Source organism: Hemitrygon akajei, chromosome 27 (assembly GCF_048418815.1).
Source record: "Hemitrygon akajei chromosome 27, sHemAka1.3, whole genome shotgun sequence".
Classification (NCBI taxonomy): domain Eukaryota; kingdom Metazoa; phylum Chordata; class Chondrichthyes; order Myliobatiformes; family Dasyatidae; genus Hemitrygon; species Hemitrygon akajei.
This window is the reverse complement of record NC_133150.1, coordinates 37,287,468-37,307,434: the sequence shown is the minus strand read 5'-3', so window position 1 is coordinate 37,307,434 and position 19,967 is coordinate 37,287,468. Positions and strand designations below refer to the sequence as shown.

General features: G+C 41.5%; 1 protein-coding gene across 5 annotated transcripts in view; it reads left to right on the top strand.

Moving 5' to 3' along the window:
* eps8l3b (EPS8 signaling adaptor L3b) overlaps positions 1–19,967 on the top strand; it is a 100,974-nt gene that overhangs the window by 71,949 nt on the left and 9,058 nt on the right. For all 5 annotated transcript variants that reach the window (XM_073030654.1, XM_073030653.1, XM_073030655.1 and 2 more), the window contains 6 exons: positions 1,513–1,580; positions 3,664–3,738; positions 7,439–7,587; positions 9,944–10,070; positions 15,113–15,153; positions 17,779–17,863. In XM_073030654.1, the coding sequence (XP_072886755.1) occupies positions 1,513–1,580; positions 3,664–3,738; positions 7,439–7,587; positions 9,944–10,070; positions 15,113–15,153; positions 17,779–17,863 (545 nt within the window). The remainder of the gene's footprint in view (positions 1–1,512; positions 1,581–3,663; positions 3,739–7,438; positions 7,588–9,943; positions 10,071–15,112; positions 15,154–17,778; positions 17,864–19,967) is intronic.

Genomic DNA, 19,967 nt, shown 5'->3' with positions numbered 1-19,967 from the left:
TGTTAGTTTACTTGATTTGGATTTCAGACCGCCAATGTGCCTCCACGGGTCAAAAGGACAATGAATGGTGGGACTTGCCTCCATGGCCACATTCATAACTGGGCATTAACAAACCTGCCTTAATCGCAGGACTCTGCAGAGAGTGGTGCGGACAGCCCAGCGCATCTGTAGTTGTGAACTTCCCATGATTCAGAACATTTACAAGTACAGGTGTGTAAAAAGGGCCCGAGGGATCATTGGGGACTCAAGTTACCCCAACCACAATCTACTCCAGCTGCTACCATCCGGGAAGCAGTACCGCAGCATAAAAGCCAGGACCAACAGGCTCTGGGACAGCTTCTTCCACCAGGCCATCAGACTGATGGACTCACGCTGATTTGAGTGTACTCTATATTACATTGACTGTTCTTTTTATTATAAATTATTATGATTGCACATAGATGCAGATGGAGATGTAACATAAAGATTTTTATTCCTCATGTATGTGAAGGATGTAAGAAATAAAGTCAATTCAATTCAAAAAGCACAAAGCAGGTTAGTCACCAACAGAACAGGGAACATGTTGATGAAGCACCGTCTTTAAAACCATTTTCTTGCATCGCTGACTTAGCTTCAAGCTACCTTTGCTTCTAGGGGAAGGTTTCTGACAACCTCGGGGTGCGTTGTAAACACATCCATCATAGTCTAAGACAGGGATTCCCAACCTGGGGTCCATGGACTTCTCAGTTAATGGTTAGGGTCTATGGCGTAAAAAAGCTGGAGAACAACTGGTCTAAGAGAATCCAAGAGCAGATTAAAATTTCAGTCTCTAGCTAAAGTAGAGACTTTTGTTACTGAGATAGCCAGTCAGTTCCAAATGTTCAAAGTAAAGTTATCAAAGTATGTATATGTCACCATATACTACCCTGAGATTAATTTTCTTGCAGGCATTCACAGTAGAACAAAGAAATAAAATAGAATCAATGAAAAACACACAAAAAGACTGACAAACAACTAATGTGCAAAGGAAGACAAACTGTATAAATACAAATAATAAAAACAAATAAATAAATAATACTGAACATGAGCTGTAGAGTGGCTGAAAGTGAGTCCATAGGTTGATTGTCACAAATCGGGCTTGTGAAACACTAAGTGTTGCTGTTGCTAGAATGGCAATGAAATCTGTGTTATTTAGCTGTTTTGGGTAAGGCTGATTTTGATAGTAGCAGAGAGCTGGGTTTAAGCCTAATCTCAGGTGTCATTTTGGAGCAGGCATGTTCTCTCCGTGACCACATGGATCTCTTTTGGACTTGTTGGACCGAAGAACTTGTTTCTGTGCTGCAATTCTCTATAAATGGATAACTCTAATAAAAAATTGGATTCAAGTACGATTACTGTGAGTGAATGATTGATGGCCAGCATGGATTTTGTGCACTGAGGGGCCTGTTCCTCTGCTGTATCTAGCTATGGCCCTGCTGTCCTGCCAACCCTGTGAGTTTACTAACCAACTTCTCTGTGTACCTTTCTCTGCAGAAATATTGCCACCAGAGGCAGAATACAGGAATTGCATACAGAAGATAAAATATGCCTTTAATTTGTTGGTAAGTGCAGTGTGGAGTTCAAAATAAAATAAATTTATTATCGAAGTACATATATGTCAGCGTATACAATCCTGAGTTTCTTCCCCCGGCCATTTTCAGTAAATCCCAGGTACAGGATAGACCTAATGAAGGACCGCACCCAACAAGATGGACAAATAGCTGATGTGCAAAAGGCAACAAACTGTTCAAACACAAAAGAAAATAATAATAAATTAATAAGTAATAAATACCAAGAAGATGAGATGAAGAGTCCTTGAAAGAGAGTCTATAGGTTGTGGGAACATTTCAGTAATGGGGCGAGTGAGTTTATCCCCTTTGGATTAAGATCAAGTCAGGCTGAGTTTATTGTCATGTTCATAAGTCCTGAGGTATAGGTACAATGAAAAACTTGCCTTCTGCTGTATCACAGGTACATTGGTTCTGATAATGCACAGAACATAAATTATACATACATAGATTTTACAAGATTCTGAAGCGATTGAGAAGACTGTGCAGTAAAGAAAGAAAGATGATCTTTATATGTCACATGTACATCAAAATAGCGAAACATACAGTGAAATGCATTGTTTTGCATCAACGTCCAACACAGTCTGAGGGGTGTGCTCAGGGTAGTCTGCTAGTGTCGCCACATTTCCAGTGCCAACATAGCATGCCCACAAATTATTAACCCTAATCCTAACTGCATGTCTTTGGAATTTGGGAGGAAACTAAAGCACCTAGAGGAAATCCACGCAGTCATGGGGAGAATGCACAAACTCCTCACAGACAGTGGTGGGAATTGAACCCTGATCGCTTGCGCTGTAAATCAACACAATAACTGCTACACTAGCATGCTGCCTCTAACAAGAAAGCTACAATCAGAGGCAGGTCCATGGTAGAGCAAGATGGGGTCCATAGTGTTCCATTGCTGAGGCAGGATTAGGGTCGGCAGGCTGGTTCAAGAACTTCCCCTTGCTACACACATAAAAATAGATCGTACTATTGCTGAGAATGAAGGCAGGAAAGGGAGTCTGTGAGCCATGCAAGTTCTAACTTTGGAAGTAAGTTTACAAAGATAGAAGCTGGAGGGTACAGCTTGTAAAATAAACAGAAATTTATTTGGAATCCTCAGACTGGTAGGCTTTGTGATGGATCAGCATTGGGCTAGTAGCTTAGACAAAAGAATGGCTTGTAGTGTAACTTGTGGAGGTTTAAAAGATTGTGAAGACATTTGATTGGATAAACATTGAGAAGCTAAATGAAGACCAAAGCTGAGAGTCCTGAATATAATGTATTCCTACATATATATAATAAGATATTACATGGGTAGTTGAGGCTACAATGATTGAAGGGGTGCATTCTGAAGACATCCTCCAAGACGACCCCTAACTTATTGGAGTGTTTGGAGGCTTGTGTGCCTCAGTGACCTAGAGAGCTATGTTGGCTGGAGTCAGAGCTTTGTGCTTTGGCTCTTGGTAGGGTCACCCCGGCCAAACAGGTCAAATGGTAGAGGCCAGACTAAGAGAGGGCCACCAGTCCTGCAGGTTCGGGGGTTCTGATCAAGGCTAACAACTCTGACTGGTAAAGCAAAAATTGTTACGGAAACAGCAATGAAGGATCCTCCTACCTCTGAGTGTGACGGTATTCCTGGGGCTTGCATGACTGACATTAGTGAAAACCGCGATGAAGCTACTGACATGATGAAGGAAGCCTTGAACACTGCCAGAGATGGAGGACCTTCATTGCTGGTTCAGGGCTAACAACCCTGACTGGTTTAAAAAAAAGTCACGGAAACAGCACGAAGAATCTTTCTAAATCTGTGTGTCACTGTATGGACAGACAGAGATGGAGGACTTTCGTTGTTGCCCTAAATGCCAGCGGTGTAATGGGCAGTAAGTAATTCTAAAGATGTACGGGTCAGAAGGTTAATTGGTCACATGGGTGTAATTAGGTTGCATGGGCTTGTTGGGCCAATAAGCTGTATCTCAAAATAAAAAATAATGTTTCTAATGAGTTGTTTATTTGCTGGTGGCAGCCATGGATGAACTGCACTGTGAATCATTGACTGTCTGAAAGGCAATGATAAATTCTTTTCTCCCCTCAGGGCAAGTTGGAGTCGCATCTTGACAAATCAAAAGTCGCAGATTTAGTTCACTGTATTTTCCAGAGTCTTTACTTTGTAAGTAGATGCTGGCTATCACGCTTTAAACAAATCGCAACTCTCCTGGAATCAGCTAATTCCTTCTATCATCACAAATTCACAAAGCTACACATTGGAAGCTTGAACTTGATGTCAGAGTATTAAGCTAATGGGAGGATTCTAAGCAGTGTGGAGGAACAACAGGATCTTATGACCCAAGTCCAGACCCCTCAGAGTTGCCACACAAGTCGATGGGGAGGTTAAGAAGGCATATGGTTTGCTGACTGAAATTAGTAGGGGGATTGAGCTCAAGAGCCACAAGGTAGTTAAACATAGAAAATCTACAGCACAATACAGACCCTTTGGCCCACAAAGTTGTGGCAAACATGTCCCTACTTTAGAAATTACTAGGGTTACCCATAGCCCTCTATAGTTGCGGTAGAAATGGTTAAAACAAGTGTATGATGGGATACTTGACCATTCTGGAGCAGCTGGGTGTCTTAAGACTGCTGATGTATGTCGAGAATAACCTTGGATGATAAGTGCAGTGCCAGGAACTCCAATAAATAACATACTAGGCCCCTGGAACCAGGAGGGAGAATGCCTCTGGGGGTAAATTATGAGTCCGGATAACAGGAAGCAAGAAGATGTTAGACTCCCACTGAGAGATAATTGATTTGCCTTTTAAACGATTGATCATGTACTGACTGTGGGATGCCAAACAAAGTTATGTGAAGTTGTTTGTCCTGCTGTATAAATATGAGCTCGATATAACGTAAAAATCAGAGTTCTGGTGGTGGTGGAGACTGCTGCAGACTCTCCATGATATCATGTTAATAAACTCTTAAAACGAAACTCGAAGTCACTGTGGTGTTCTTGGTTAGCACTTCCACGACAGTAGTGTTGCAGCTCTATAAAACTTTGTTTAGATCGCACTTGGATTATTGTGTTCAGTTCTAATCGCCTCATAATAGGAAGGATGTGGAAGCTTTAGACAGGGTGCCAAAGAGATTTACCAGGAACGGGCCTGGATTAGAAAACATGTCTTATGAAGAAAGGTTGAGCGAGTCAGGGATCTGCTCTTTGGAGCAAAGGAAGACGAGAGGAGACATGATAGAGCTGTGCAAGATGATAAGAGGTGTAGATCGAGTAAACAGCCTGTGAGTTTCCACGTGGTAGCATTAGCTAATTTAAGAGGTCATACTTTTAAGGTGATTGAAGGAAAGTATAATGGAGCTGTCAGAGGTAGGTTTTTCACACAGAGAGTGGTGGGTGTGTGGAACACACTGCCAGGGGTGATGGTAGAGGTAGATACATTAGGGACATTTAAGAGACTCTTAGATAGGCACATGGATGAAAGAAAAATTGAGGATTTTGTGGGAAGGTAGGGTTAGATTGATCTTGGAGTAGCACAAAAGGTTGTCACAACATAGTGGGCTGAAATACCTGTGTTGTATTGTACTGATCAACATTTTATGTTCTGTGCTTTGTGTACTAAGTTTGATGTTCTATAAAGCACTATATAAGGTGGACATGAAAAGGCTACTAATTAGAAAATGGAGAAAGAGCAGAGGAATTAGGAACTACTGAATGTACAGAATGCATTGTCAACAGGCTGTGTTGACAAAGGATCTGAGACCTGAGATGTTAACTGCTTTTCTGTCCACAAAAGCTACCAGTGTTTCCTGGTTTTATATCAGATCTTTGGCATCTGCAGGTACGCTGATTTTCAGTACAGGTGTCATGTTTGGAGTGAGAAATGAAACCAACACAACGTTTACTTCAGGTGGCTGTAGAAGCTCCAGTGTCATCCATTTCAAGAGAGGGAGGAGAAATCCATTCTATCAACCTTAGCCATATTTATCCCCTAATCCCCCCCCATAATTATTTCTCTGGTGACTGGCAATTCAATGGGACATTGATTAGCTGCTGTGTTTTCTACATTTCAATGGTTTCTTCAAAGTACTCCACTGGCTTTGAAGTGTTTTGAACATCATTAAAGATGCTTTATAATTCTGAGTAACACACACGGAATGATGGAGGAACTCAGAAGGTCGGAGAGCATCTGTTGAGAAGTTGACCTGCTGAGTTCCTCCAGTATTTTGTGTGTGTTACCCTGCATTTCCAGTGTCTTCAGCATCTCGTCTTACAATTTATAATTCACATTTTTCATTATCTCCTACATCAAGAATTACGCTAAAACCTCACTATTTTCTTCCTTTGTTCTATAGATCTTTGATCTTACCACATAACTGCTAGTGTTACCCTGGAATAGGAAAATGGGATGGAATCGAGGAGGCACTGGAACAGAACAAAGCCATTTAGTCTATGGATAACCATATAACCATATAACAATCACAGCACGGAAACAGGCCATTCCGGCCCTCCTAGTCTGTGCCGAACTCTTAATCTCACCTAGTCCCACCTACCCGCACTCAGCCCATAACCCTCCACTCCTTTCCTGTCCATATACCTATCCAATTTTACCTTAAATGACACAACTGAACTGGCCTCTACTACTTCTACAGGAAGCTCATTCCACACAGCTATCACTCTCTGAGTAAAGAAATACCCCCTCGTGTTTCCCTTAAACTTTTGTCCCCTAACTCTCAAATCATGTCCTCTCGTTTGAATCTCCCCTACTCTCAATGGAAACAGCCTATTCACGTCAACTCTATCTATCCCTCTCAACATTTTAAATACCTCGATCAAATCCCCCCTCAACCTTCTACGCTCCAATGAATAGAGACCTAACTTGTTCAACCTTTCTCTGTAACTTAAGTGCTGAAACCCAGGTAACATCCTAGTAAATCGTCTCTGCACTCTCTCTAATTTATTGATATCTTTCCTATAATTCGGTGACCAGAACTGTACACAATATTCCAAATTTGGCCTTACCAATGCCTTGTACAATTTTAACATTACATCCCAACTTCTGTACTCAATGCTCTGATTTATAAAGGCCAGCGTTCCAAAAGCCTTCTTCACCACCCTATCTACATGAGACTCCACCTTCAGGGAACTATGCACTGTTATTCCTAGATCTCTCTGTTCCACTGCATTCCTCAATGCCCTACTCTGCTGTCTGCTAGAGCAGTAAAATCTATTAGAAAATAGGATAGAGCAGTACAGGCCCTTTGCCTCATGATATTTTGCTGACCTTTTAACCTCCTGTAAGATCTAATCTAACCCTTCCCTCCCACATAGTCCTCCATTTTTCTGTCATTCATGTGCCTATTTAAGAGTTTCTTAAATACTTCTCTTGTGTCTGCCTCTCCCACCACCACTGGCAGAGCATTCTATACACCTACCACTCTCTTTGTAAAAAAAAACTTACTTCTAAAATCCCCCCCCCCCCACTATACTTTCCTCTGATCACCATAAAATTATGTCCCCTTGTATTACCAATTTACACCCTGGGAAAAAGTCTCGAGCTCTCTGTTTGATCTATGGCTCTTATCTTGTAAACCTCTATTAAGCTGCCTCTCGTCCCCCTTTGCTCCAAAGAGAAAAGCCCTCGCTTACTGTCCTACCCATCTTGTATCTTGGTTTAAGTATGTAACCTGTTTTCCCCACACACTCATTTCCCTCAACCACACACAGTCAGCTACACCATGGCACATCATCAATCACAGCCTGTTTTCTGAAAAGTACTGGGCCTGGACAATGGTTCCTCCTTGAGTGAAGACTTTGTGCATCAAAGATCCATCTGTTTAGTTTTTTTTCTCTCTCCTCTCAGATCCTGGAGTACCTCCCAGAGAAAGATCTAGCAATGGACGTGATTGTTCCATTGCTAATACCAAGTGCCATAGAACTATTGACTTCATACTCAAGTGCGAAGGAGAAGAAGATCTGGAACAGTCTGGGAGATGCATGGTGCACTACAAGGTCTGCCAGACAAACTACATACAGTTGTTTAAGGCCTATAATTATTAAACAAAATGAAAAATCATTGCTAGATGAAGAGAATTTTAGAAAGTGGGAGATATTTTTGGAAGGATTCTACAAACCAACCTATCCTGTTTTCATTTTGATCACCTCAGCATCATGACTGTTGCAGACAATATCAACATCTGGCTGATGATTCTGGAAATGATAGTTTCACAATTGTGTATCAGCGATCACTACTTTACATGGAATGTATGTGTTACGCCACTGGTATTTAGAGCAGCGATGAAGGTCGTTCACCTTTGGCAGTGTTCATGGCTTCCTCATGTCAGTGGCTTCCTCTCTTTTTACTACTGTCAGTCATGCAGGTCCTGGGTGGAGCCTCGGGAATACCGTCACGCTCAGATGTAGAAGGATTCTTTATTGCCGTTTTCATAACAATTTTGTTTTACCAGTTAGTGTTGTTAGCCCTGAACTGATCCCTCAAACTTGGGAGGATTTGGGGACCACTCTAACTCCCGCCTCAGCCCTTTAACCTGTTTGGCATGGGTAATCCCACCAAGAGGCAAAGCATAAAGCCCTGTCTCCAGACAACATAGTTCTCCAAGTCATTGAGGCACACAAGCCTCCAAGCCATGACAAGATTGTGGTCCTCTTGAAGGACAGAAATCATGGTAGCAACATTCCCTCTATTATGTTTAACAGCTGCGCAGACCAAACATTGTTCTGAGCAGGAGATTTTTACATGGCCTGAAAATGACACGGCACTTTAAATGTGTTTTGTTTTGTGACATACATACTATGATACACAAAAATTATGATTTGTTTTTGGAATATTACTTGCCAAAAAGTCAGAACATAGAATTTTTCACATCAAACAGACACAAACCCCAACTCACAGCAGAGGTAAATGATGTCAGGCAGTCAAAAGTAAAACTGACAGGCAGGCAAAAGTAAAATGTTTTGACTAGATGGTGTCAGCGATCAGTGGGCTGGCAGCTAATTGGCAATGAGCTACCACCCTCTATTCTGTTACAATTTGTAGCAATATTGTCTCTTGAAGCACTGATAATGTAAATATGTTGAAGCTCTAAAATGTTTCAAAGTAAAAGTTGTAGTATGTTTAATATTTAGAAAATTTATGGATTATATTCATAAACACATAATTACAGGATGTTTCACAAGTATATTAATATAGATTTCAAAATTGTATTAGCATAATTTCAAAATGACATTAGCATTACATAAAAGAAAACTCCAGCTGCATGGCAACAAAGGCTATGTGCGCGGGAGCATTTCAGTTACTGTGCGGCTACACATCCATGCAGCTGAGAGGGAATTCTGAGAGTAAGCATGTGGAAAGCATTGCCAAGGGTCATGGTAGATGCAGATACAAGATATAATGGTTGTTGAAAAAAATGGAGGGGTTTGTTGGAGGAAAGGGTTAGATTGATCTTGGAGTAAGTTAACAATGGGCAAAATAACATGTGTTGAAGAGCCTATATTATTCTGTACTGTTCTATGTCTATGCTTTATACATGACAATGTAACTGGTTACTTTCCATGTGGGATTCCTGGGTTGAGTTTTATTCGAGGAAGGTTTTGTCACTGGCCTGCCCATTCTCAATTGACTTGATTGGAAACTTTGATTAACTCATTCCAACATGCCTTAGATTGAGTGTTATACTCCACAAATGACTGTGAGGACTGCTGAGAGGAACATCGGGGTCTCTCTTCCACCCATCCAAAATATTTATCAGGAGCACTGAATACACAGGGCGCTTAGGATTGTCAATGATCCCTCTCATCTGTCCCACAATCTCTTTGACTCCTCCTATTATCAGGCAGGAGGTACCGTAGCACTCAAACAAGGACTGTTAAGATAGGAAAGAGCATCTTTTCCCCAGGTTGTGAGACTACTGAACTCACTGCCATCACCAACTTCTCATCTTTTATGAAGTGCCAGTAGCATTATATGGTTTACTTCTTAACTTGCGTTGTAAAAATGCACTTTATGCTAAATGTCAATCTTCTTGAATACATTTTAGTTTTTGTTAATTATTTGTGATTACATTATTTCATGTGGTGTGTGTAAGTTATATGAACTGTGCTGTCCACATTGGTCCAGAGGAATGTTGTTTCATTTGGCAGTATACATGTATATAGTTGAACATCAGTAAACTTGAACTCGACATCAACAACTTACAATGGCCCATGGTCATACAGTTTAAAGGGAGACCTATAAAGAAATTGTTTAATTGCATACTGATGAAAGATCATTAACTCATACTGTGAACTATGCTTCTCTCTTCAGTTCCCAACATATTCCTAAGTTGTTACTGTGTTTTGAATGCAGATCAGACTGGCCAAATAGTGAAACTTTGGAACCATACAATATTGTGTTTTCAGATGGTTCGACTCTATCTCATCATCCACCTGCCAATCACTACCCGAGTAGTGAAATGGAACATCCAACAAAGCAGGTACCTGTTCTTCAACATATCCGCCAGCACACTGGTGTCCCTGCGCAGTTGCTCACTACAGGGTAAAGAGTGAACATCCTGTGGACTTTGAAAGTGAAACCAGTATAGGATTTATCTTATGAATAGCAGGGCTCTCGGGCGTGTTAAGGAACAGAACAACCTGGGAGCAGAAATAGATAGTTCATTGAAAGCCGTGGCAAAAGTAGTCATGGTGATGAAAAAGACATTAACTCACCAGACACTAGCTTTCATCTATCAGGGCATTGTATATAGGAACTGGGACTTTATGTTGCCATTGTATAAGCCATTGGTGAGGTCACACTTGGAGTACTATGTACAGTTTTGGTCACTTGGTTGTAGGAAAGCAATGGTTAAAATGGAAAGAGTGCAGAAAAGATTTATGAAGATGTTCAAAGTTCAAAAGTTTACATATAAGCGAAGTAGGTACGTGTCAGCATATACTACCTTAAGATTCATTTTCTTGCAGGCATTTCCAACAGAGCAAAGAAATACAACATATTTAAAGGAAAAGCCATAAGCAACAAATGTGCAAAAGACAAACTGTGCAAATACAAATATAAATAATCAAACACTAAAATAAAGTCCTAACCTATTCAATCTTATAACTCAGGTCCTGCAGTCCTCTTATGAGAAGCTTGGGTGGTAGCAGTCTTTTCCCAAGGGCAGGGAGTCCATAACTAGATGGCATATATTTGGGATGAGAAGGGAAAATATCAAAGGGGGCCCGAGGGCCATTTTCTTTCCACACAGAGGCAGGTGGATATATTGAACAAACCGTTAGAAGAAGCAGGTACAGTTATAACAATTAAAAGACCATAGGGCAGTTACAGAGAGAAAAAAGATTTACAGAGATATGGGAGAAATGCAGGCAAATAGGACTAGCTCAGTTAAGCAACTTGGTCAGCAGTTACGTAATGGGCCAAAGGGCCTGGTTCTGTGTTGTATGATTCAATGAACCTATGACTCTGTGACTACAATAGAGGTTTGTAAGATTATGAGAGGCATATATAGAGCAGACAGGGAGTATCTTTTCCCCAGGGTAGAAATGACTAATAACAGAGGGCATGCATTGAAGGTGAGAGGGGTAGGATCAAGGGGGTTGTGAGGGCTAAGTTTTTTACTCAGATAGTGGTGGATGCCTGGAATGCGCAGCCTGGTATGGTGGCAGAGGCAAATACATTAGAGGCTTTTAAGAGATGCCTGAATATGAGGAAGATGGAGGGAAATGGACATTGTGTGGGTAGGAGGGATTAGGTTTTTTAAAAATTTACTTTTTAGCTGGTCCTTCAACACCAGCTCCATAGCCAAAAAAGCCCAGCAGCGTCTCTACTTTCTGCAAAGGCTGAGAAAAGTCCAACTCCCACCCCCCATCCTCATCACATTCTACAGGGGTTGTATTGAGAGGGTCCTGAGCAGCTGCGTCACTGCCTGGTTCGGAAATTGCACTATCTCGGATCGCAAGACCCTGTAGTGGATAGTGAGGTCAGCTGAAAAGATCATCGGGGTTTCTCTTCCCGCCATTACGGACATTTACACTACACGCTGCATCTGCAAAGCAAACAGCATTATGAAGGACCCCAAGCACCCCTCATACAAACTCTTCTCCCTCCTGCCGTCTGGGAAAAGGCACCGAAGCATTCAGGCTGTCGTGACCAGACTGTGCAACAGTTTCTTTCCCCAAGACATCAGACTCCTCAATACCCAGAGTCTAGACTGTCCTCTACATCATTTATTGTTATATTGTAATTTGTCATCTACTGTGCCTATTGTCTTGTTTTTTAATTATTGTATTGCCCTGCACTGTTTTGTGCACTTTATGTAGTCCTGTGCAGGTCTGTAGACTGGTGCAGTTTTTATGTTGTTTTACGTAGTCTAGTGTAGCCTTGTGCTGTCTCACATAGTCTAGTGTAGTTTTGTGTCGTTTCATGTAGCACCAGGGTCCTGCAGGAATGTTGTTTCGTTTTTACTGTGTACTGTACCAGCAGTTTATGGTCGAAATGACAAAAAACTTGACTTGACTTGGGTTATTGTTCTGCTCTCCAGTCTCCCAGTTCTTGCCAGTCACTGTCCTCTCCTGTCTCCCAGTCCTTGCCAGTCACTGTCCTCTCCTGTCTCCCAGTCCTTGCCAGTCACTGGGCCTTTGTGAGGTAGTAGATATTGGCTTTCATCTTCAGGGTCAGTTGATGATAGTCATCCTGAGTAGGACCTAATAAGACCATAAGATATAGGAGCAGAATTAGGCCATTTGGCCCATTGAGTCTACTCTGCCATTTCATCACGACTGATCCATTTTCCCCTGAAGCCCCGATCTCCTGCCTTCTCCCCATATCCCTTCATGCCCTGACTAATCAAGAATCAATCAACTTCTGCATTAAAGATACCTAATGACTTGGTCTCCACAACTGCCTGTGGCAATCAATTCCACCAATTCACCACTCTCCAGCTGAAGAAATTCCTCCTCATCTCCATTCTAAAGGAGCTTCCTTCTATTCTGAGGTTGTGCCCTCTTGCCCTGACTCTCACACCATAGGAAATATCCTCTCTGTTTCCATTTCATCTAGGACTTTCAACATTCAATAGGTTTCAATGAGATACCCCCTCATTCTTCTAAACTGAACGACTGAATTGTCCCACTGATATTTTACATGACTGAATATGCAAGTCTACCGGTATTGTAAGGTACTGAACACTGAGAAAACAGACTCAGCAAGAGATAAGAGGAAGTAGGCATGAGATGTATTAAAATTTAACCACTTAGGAAATATTGCTCAATCTTATTGGTAAGCTGCCCTCTTGTGGCAGTTTGTTGAATTGTTCAAGCCAATGCATTAACTTCCATTAATACCCTGCTTTATTTAAGACCCGCTCCACCATTTGACCATGCCAGATTTATTTTCTCTCTTGATAAAATCAATATGAGCAAAAGAAGTACTTAGCCACTTCAATCTGCTCTATATTTCTACAAGATCCTGGCAGTACTGATATCCTGACCTTCTAATAATATTTTGCTCCTTGAGGAATTACCAAAAATGGTGGATACAGCCTAGTCCATCACAGGCAGAGCCCTCCCAATCATTGAGTGTACTTCTATGGAGCATTATCACTAGAAAGCAGCATCCATCATCAAAGACCCCTACCATCCAAACCATGCTCTCTTCTAACTCTTACCATTGGTAGGAGATACAGGAGCCTTAGGTCCCACACCACCAGGTTCAGGAATGTTTACTACTCTACAACCATCAAGCTCCTGTACCGGCATGGATAACTTCGCTCACCTCCACTCTGAACTGATTCCACAATGTACAGACTCAATTTCAATGACTCTTTTAACTCATGTTTTTAATTTTATTTATTTGCACAGTTTATTTCCTTTTGTGCATTGGTTGTCAGCATTTGTTTATGTAGAGATTTTCTATTCTATTGTACTTCTTTATTTTCCTGTAAATGCCTGCAAGAAAATGAATTTCACAGTAGTTTATGGTAATCTATATGTACTTTGATCATACATTACCTTTGAACTTTGAGGAAGTGGTGGCAGCAGATACGATAGTGACACTAAATAGGTATTTGTACAGGAACACAAACAGGCCAAGAATGGAGGGAATAGAGATCATGTGCAGGCAGATGGAACTAGTTAAAATCAGCATAGTCATCACATACACCATGGACTTAAGGGTCAATTCCAGTGCTGTGTTCTATGTTCTATCTCCCTGGATTTTATCAGTCAATCTCAACAGCATCCATGCTGAGGCAGAAGTTCCAAGGTTTCACAGCCCATGATGAAAGCCCTCCTAACACATTCCACGTCTGAACCAATATTCGGAGGTATGCCTCCACATCCAGCACCATCCAGACAAGGGAAAGGATCTTCTGCCTTGCTCCCTATCGTAGAGTCATACCGCACAGAATTAGGCCTAACTGATCCTTGGCAACCAAAGTTCCCTTCTAAGCTATTCCCATTTGACCACATTTTGCCTATTTCTCTCCAACTTGTCCCATTCATGTATAAGGGTCCTTAAAATTTTATTAATGTACTTGCTTCAACCATTTTCTCTACCAGTCCATTCCACATATGGACAACCCTCTAAGTGAAAGTATTTGCCTCTCCCCCTCTCACCCTCTCACCTGACACCTAATTCCCCTAGTTCTTGATACATTGGCATTGGAGAGGGTCCAGAGGAGGTTCCCAGGAATGAGAGGTTAACATATGAGTAATGTTTGGTGGCTCTGGGCCTGTACTCACTCAAGTTTAGAAGAATGGGGAGAGGGGTCTCATCGAAACCTATTGGATATTGAAAGGTCTGGATAGAGTGGATGTCTCCTCTAGTGGGGGTCTACAACCAGAGGGCACAGTCTCAGAATTGAGAGACGTTCATTTAGAACAGAGATGAGGAAATATTTCATAAAGCCAGAGGATGCTGAATCTGTGGAATTCATTGCCACAGACAGCTGTGCAGGCCAAGTCATTGGGTATATTTAAGTTGGAGTTTGATAGGTTCCTGTCTAATCAGGGCATCAAAAGTAATAGGGAGAAGGCAGAAAAATAAGGTTGAGAGGGATGACGGATTGGCCGTAGTATTGCAATGTACTGCTGCTGCAAGGTCAACAGATTTCACGACATATGCTGGTGATATTAAACATGATTCTGATATTCAGCATCTTAATTTGGAAAAAAAGCCCTACACATGGACTAAGCAAAAGTACATGCATGTACTGTAAGTTTGACAATAATCCACTGTAGCTCAGAGTTAAACTCAGGGCCAGATTTGTCTTTGGACACATAAACTAGACACAGGATGTATATATAGTTTATGTAGATTGTAGACCCCTTTCAAAATGTGTTTTCTCTGAATTCCGCAAAAGCAAATTTAAGAAGTGGAGTTCAACGTGAATATGTTATTCTATAATGTGTTTATTCTCAGTGTTTAAGCATTAGTTTTTGTTCTCAAAAATATGTCATTATTATAGTATTTTAACAAAACCTTGCAAATATTTCATAGAATTTTGCCTTGCATTTTCAGATGGGGAATGGCACTTGGCAAAGTAATGACATGTTTGAGAGGTGAGTGTGGTATCACAAATGAGGAGGGCAGTTCTATCCATCTTGATCATCTGTCTGCTCATCACAGGGTTACTGGATGAGAAAGCTTCAGCACGAATGGTGAAGAAATTTGTCAGCATGCTTTCAGGGAGGAGAGGACTTCATAAAGTGGAGAGAATGGGAATAATGGAATTATTCTCCTCAAAACAGAGAGGCTTAAGGGGAACATTCAAAATTTAGAAGAATTCTGATAGATTTTTAAAATATGTTCTGGTAATGTGGAAACTATTTTCTCTGAAGAAAGGATGATGAATGCTTGTCAATCACAGCTGGAGAGCAAAAGAACTCCATATGCTAAAAATCTAAAATATAAAAAAAATTACAGTTTGGAAAATGGAAGTTTCTGATGAAGGGTCATTGGCCTGAAATATTACATAGAGACAGAAATTACTAGAAATGCTAAACAGGGCAGGCAATATCCATGGAAAGAGAAATAATGTTTCAGATGTTGGAATTATAATCTATGAAGGGCCACAGATTTTTTGTTAAATTCATTAAATTTTCATTAAAATCATTAAACTGTCAGATTTTTGCATTTGCAGTTCTTTTGACTTGCATCACCTGCAATTTTGACTGTGATTCTCTCTCCCCAGAAGCTGCCTAACTTTCTGAATGTCTCCAGATTTTTCTATTTCAATCAGAGTTGAACAGAACGGAAAAAGGCTCTTCGGCCCATCAATACCTGTGCAGACCAAAATGTCTATTCACAAGAATCCCATTTCCCAGCACCTAGCCCATATCTGTATCTTGGCATCCATATACAGTACTTGTTCACATACTTCTTAACTAAATCAAATGTACCTGTCTCAGCCACTTCCCCTGGCAGCTGGTTCGATACATCTAACATATGCTGTGTGGAAAATAAAGGTGCTTCTCAGGTTCTTATTAAACCTTTCACCTCTAACCTTAAACTATGTCCCCTTTTCTCCCCAGTACTTGAAGATAAAGATTAGCTTTATTTATCATATATATATCAAAACATCAAGAGTGAAATGAATTGTCTGCACCAAATCAAATCAGCGAGGATTGTGCCGGGCAGCCTGCAAGTATCCCCACGCTTCTGGCGCCAACATAGCATGTCCAGGATTTAGCAACCATTAACTGTACATTTTTGAAATGTGGGAGGAAACCGGAGCACCTGGAGGAAACCCATGTGGTCATGCGGAGAATGTACGAACTCCTTACAGGCAGCGGCAGGAACTGAATTCTAATTGGTAATCGCTGGCACTGTAAAGCAATACACTAACCACTATGCTGCCATGCCTGGTCACCCTATCTATGTCCCTCGTGGTTTTTTGGACAGTTCTATGAGAGAGACCACCCCTCTCTCTCCTACAGTTCAAGGAGCGAGGACCAGTTGTCTAACCTCTCCCTCTCATTCATTCCTTCCAACATCCCTGTAAATCATTTTTACCACTCTTTCCAGATTAATCACATCATATCAGGCTGACCACAATACTGAACACAATTCTCCAAATGTGGCCTCACCAAGTTCTTGTACAGTCGCAACATAATCTCCCAACTTCTATATTCAATCATAAGCGCAGGAGATTCTTCAGGTGCTGGAACTCTTGAGCAACACACACACAAAATGCTGGAGGAACTCAGCAAGTCAGACAGCCTCTATGGAGAGGAACAAATTGGGGCAACACTTTGGACCGAGACCCTTCATCAGTAGTCTGATGCTGCCTGACTTGCTGAGTTCTTCCTGCATTGTGTGTGTGTTGTTCTATATTCAATGCCCTGATTTGTCTGGTAGAGATGTAAAAGAAAACTTTTATGAGATCTTTAGAGAGAGATGCACTCTACCAAAACAGTGAGATGCAGAGCAGAGCCATTGTTGAAAATCCTTTTTATATATCAGGTTAATCTGATCTACAGTGCACCATCTGAGCAGGTATTTACTAGAGTTTCAACTCCCCTCTGCCTATTTGAAAACTGATCTGTGAGCTGAATGAATGCTTTTGGAATTGGATGGGCACATGCCAAGATCAGTCCCTAACACAGGGTGGCGCAGTAGCACAGCCTGAAGAAATTCTGCTTTCAGCTCTAGTGACCCGGACTCAACCCTGCCCTTGGGTTTTGCCTGTTACCAAAAGGATTTTCCCTCGTCCCTTGATGCTATTGTCGGGTAGGAGATACAGAGGATTGAAGAGCCACACCACCAGCACTGTAACGTCATCTGTTTATTACCCTCCATAAATGCTCTCTGACCTTCAGTGTTTTGTGTGTGCGTGTGTGTGTGTGTGTGTGTGTGTGTGTGTGTGTGCGATGTTCACAAATATCTACTTCCCCTCAACTATTGTATCTTAAACCAAATGGTAAAAAACAGAATCACTACAGTTTAGCAACACTGTGACAACTCTGATCACGTTGCACTAAAATAGCCTTTGTTCTAACAATGTTCTTTCTAGTAAAAATTGTGTATAATTTATGTTTAATATGTTTTTCTTCTGACTGCTGCTTATATGGTGATATGTACCTGTGATAGTGCTGCAAGTTTTTCATTGCACCTGTACATGCATGAACTTTTGGACATGACAATAAACCCAACTGTGACTATGATCTCTGCCTTAAACCTAACAGGCAGCAGAAGTTTGCCAAAGCAATCTATGACTTCAAGAAAAGGAATCCCAAGGAGCTCACAGTGATAGCAGGAGATGTTCTAGAGGTAGGTTATATCCATTTCCGGTGTTAAAATTACACCGTGGACAGAGGCAACAAATAAAATGCAAAAAACTTTACAAGGATGAAGGCCAAGATTGGGAGGAGTCACCAGAAAAGGCCAAGAGGCCTTTCTATCTAAAAGGGAGAGATGATATGACAGAGATATTTAGGGATTCCAAAAGGTTTGAGAGGTAGATGAAGAAAGGCAAATACAAATTTGTAACTGTCTTTTCCTCCTCCACAGATGCTGCTCAATCTGCTGAGTATTTTATTTATTTTTGTTCAGCAATACAGCACGGTAACAAGCCATTCCAGCCTAATGAGCCCAGTTACACCCATGTGACTATTTAACCTACGAACCCATACGTCTTCGATATGTGGGTGGAAACCGGAGCACCTGGAGGAAACCCACGCAGTCACAGGGAGGACATAAAAACTCCTTACCAATGGTGGTGGGAATTGAACGAAGGTTACTGGCACGAGTACAGTGTTACGTTAACCACTATGCAACTATGCCACCCCGAAATTTTCTTTTTATATCCGGCATTCCAACATTGCTGATGAAGGGAAGCTGTTTCAACTTGCAGCGGAGTTCAAAACTGACAGAAAATAATATAAAATAGACATAAAGAAATCCAGCAGCTCTTGGGGCAAAACTCATTTACACAGAAACTGGATACCCGCGAGGGTGTAAGAAACATACAGTTACATGGATGGGGCTTGATGAAATGCAACTATGATGCCAAACTGTCTTTTAGGGGTTAGGCAGTTACTATCACCACCCCATTAAGGCAGGGATTCCCAACTTTTTTATGCCATGGACCCCTACCATTAACCAAGGGGGTCAATAGACCCCAAGCTGGAAACACTGGCATTAAGGGAATGGCTTGAGAAAGAAGGCCTTGATGGCAAAGTTCACATCCCAAGAGTGAATTAGAGAAATAGAAGAAACCAATATTGACAGTGAATTGCTGAAGGCCGATGTGGTTTTTCTGAGACCTGTTCTTCAGTGTTTGTCATTCATCAGGCCAACACCTAATGTGCAATGAGATCTGGGGTTCACTGAGGTGTGAGATGCGAATGTTAGAATCATAGAAACCTACAGCACATTACAGGCCCTTCAGCCCACAATGTTGTGCTGACCATGTAACCTAACCTAGCCTAGAATGTTGCCCTCTATTTTCCTAAGCTCCGTGCACTTATCTAAGAGTCTTTTAAAAGACCCTGTTGTATCTGCCTCTACCACTGTTACTGGCAGTACACTCCACACCACCACCACTCTGTGTAAAAAAGCTTACCTCTGACATCCCTACTTCCAAACACCTTTAAACTATACCCCCTCCTGTAAGCCATTTCAGCCTTGGGAAAAGCCCTCTGGCAATCCATATGATCAATTCTTTTATACACCTCTATCAAATCACCTCTCATCCTCTGTCGCTCCAAGGAGAAAAGGCCAAGTTCACTCAACTTATTCTCATAAGGCACACTCTCCAATCCAGACAACATCTTGTAAATCTCTTCTGCACTCTTTCTACAGTTTACGCATCCTTCCTGTAGTGAGGTTTCCAAAACTGAACACAGTATTCCAAGAGGAGTCTAACTAAGGTCTTGTATAGCTGTAACATTTCCTCACGGCTCTTGAACCCAATCCCATGGTTGAGAAAGGCCATCACACCATATGCATTAGCTTGGAATATTTTTAGGTCAGTTGTAGCGAGATGGATAAAGGATAAGATATCACCGCCAAACCAATGATGTGCCCGATCTCCAACTTCAAGAAGGGATTCACAGATTTTAAGGGGAGGCTGGATATGCCCATGAGGAAGATTGAAAGAAGACGTAGATGAGACGGAGGGTATGGACCGGTTGGGATAAATGGCATGCCTGCCCAGGTGTTGCGCCCTGTACTATTCTAGTGGTCGAGCAAGTCTCCTACATCAGCACTGATATGGCACCAGTGAGAGAACACAGGTGGAGACTGGTCAAACCTTGTTTCATCTGAATCAATGGAGAAATTGTGGAGATTTTCATTCTGTCTGCGTGGAATCTAGTCCTCAATCTTCTAATCACTTGAGCATACTCATCACAAGAAATTTTGCAGATGCTGG